The sequence below is a fragment of the Phalaenopsis equestris genome, unplaced genomic scaffold, assembly GCF_001263595.1.
Source record: "Phalaenopsis equestris unplaced genomic scaffold, ASM126359v1 Scaffold187409, whole genome shotgun sequence".
In the NCBI taxonomy this organism is placed as follows: domain Eukaryota; kingdom Viridiplantae; phylum Streptophyta; class Magnoliopsida; order Asparagales; family Orchidaceae; genus Phalaenopsis; species Phalaenopsis equestris.
The window spans coordinates 1-710 of record NW_018207358.1 but is presented as its reverse complement, the minus strand read 5'-3'; the positions used below and the strand labels follow the sequence as shown (position 1 = coordinate 710).

At 43.1% G+C, this 710-nt stretch overlaps 1 protein-coding gene across 1 annotated transcript; it reads right to left on the bottom strand.

Annotated features, from left to right (window-relative positions):
• Positions 1-152: 152 nt before the first annotated feature.
• Positions 153-704, bottom strand: LOC110034443 (the record flags this gene model as incomplete). Its single annotated transcript, XM_020738703.1, has 1 exon — positions 153-704. A coding segment is annotated over one exon (387 nt), but the record flags the coding sequence as incomplete, so codon positions are not given.
• Between the last annotated feature and the right edge of the window lie 6 nt (positions 705-710).

The following is a 710-nucleotide window of genomic DNA, read 5'->3' as shown; positions in this document are numbered from 1 at the left end:
GTGTATGCATGCAATAATTTTTCCCCAATTTTAACAAGAACATAATCGTATGGAGTTCATAGATAACAAAATCAAGAATGTAAAACAAGATAGAAAACCCGGCCATCAAATAAAAAAATGAAGAAATTAATCAGCAGAGAAGCTCTGAGAAATTTAAAATAATTAGTTGGAACGAAATTTGCAGGACATAAACAAAAACAAAAACAAAAAATCAGATTCTAATTCTGTTCCAGTAATTTAAAAAAGATAGAAAATTGTAGCAAAGATAATATAAAACCTAAAAGGGGTAGAGAACCCTACGGAGAACTCGCTCACAATCAGATTAGCACTTCAATAAGTATAGGTCCGTCCCTATTTTCATCATCGTCGTCCAAATCCCCTTCTCTGTCATAACCATCCTTCTCGCCAGGAAACAAATCTCCATCAATAATGCATCCTCTCTTACCCCCAAAGCCCGATTGGATCCCTTCTCCCTCATCTCCATCTCCACCCACAACCAAAACCCTATCAGTGTCCAGCATCCCACCTCCGGCCCCAATCACGACCACATCATCCTTAGCGCCTTCGCTCCCCGCCTCATTCCTCTCATCACCGCAGAACGGCCTCACCGGCGGTAAGATCTCGCCGAATCCGCGGAGTTCGTCGGAAATCTCGCCGTTGCTTGGTCCGGGATCTTGAACGCATCCACCGCTTTCGCGATCGAAGGAGAC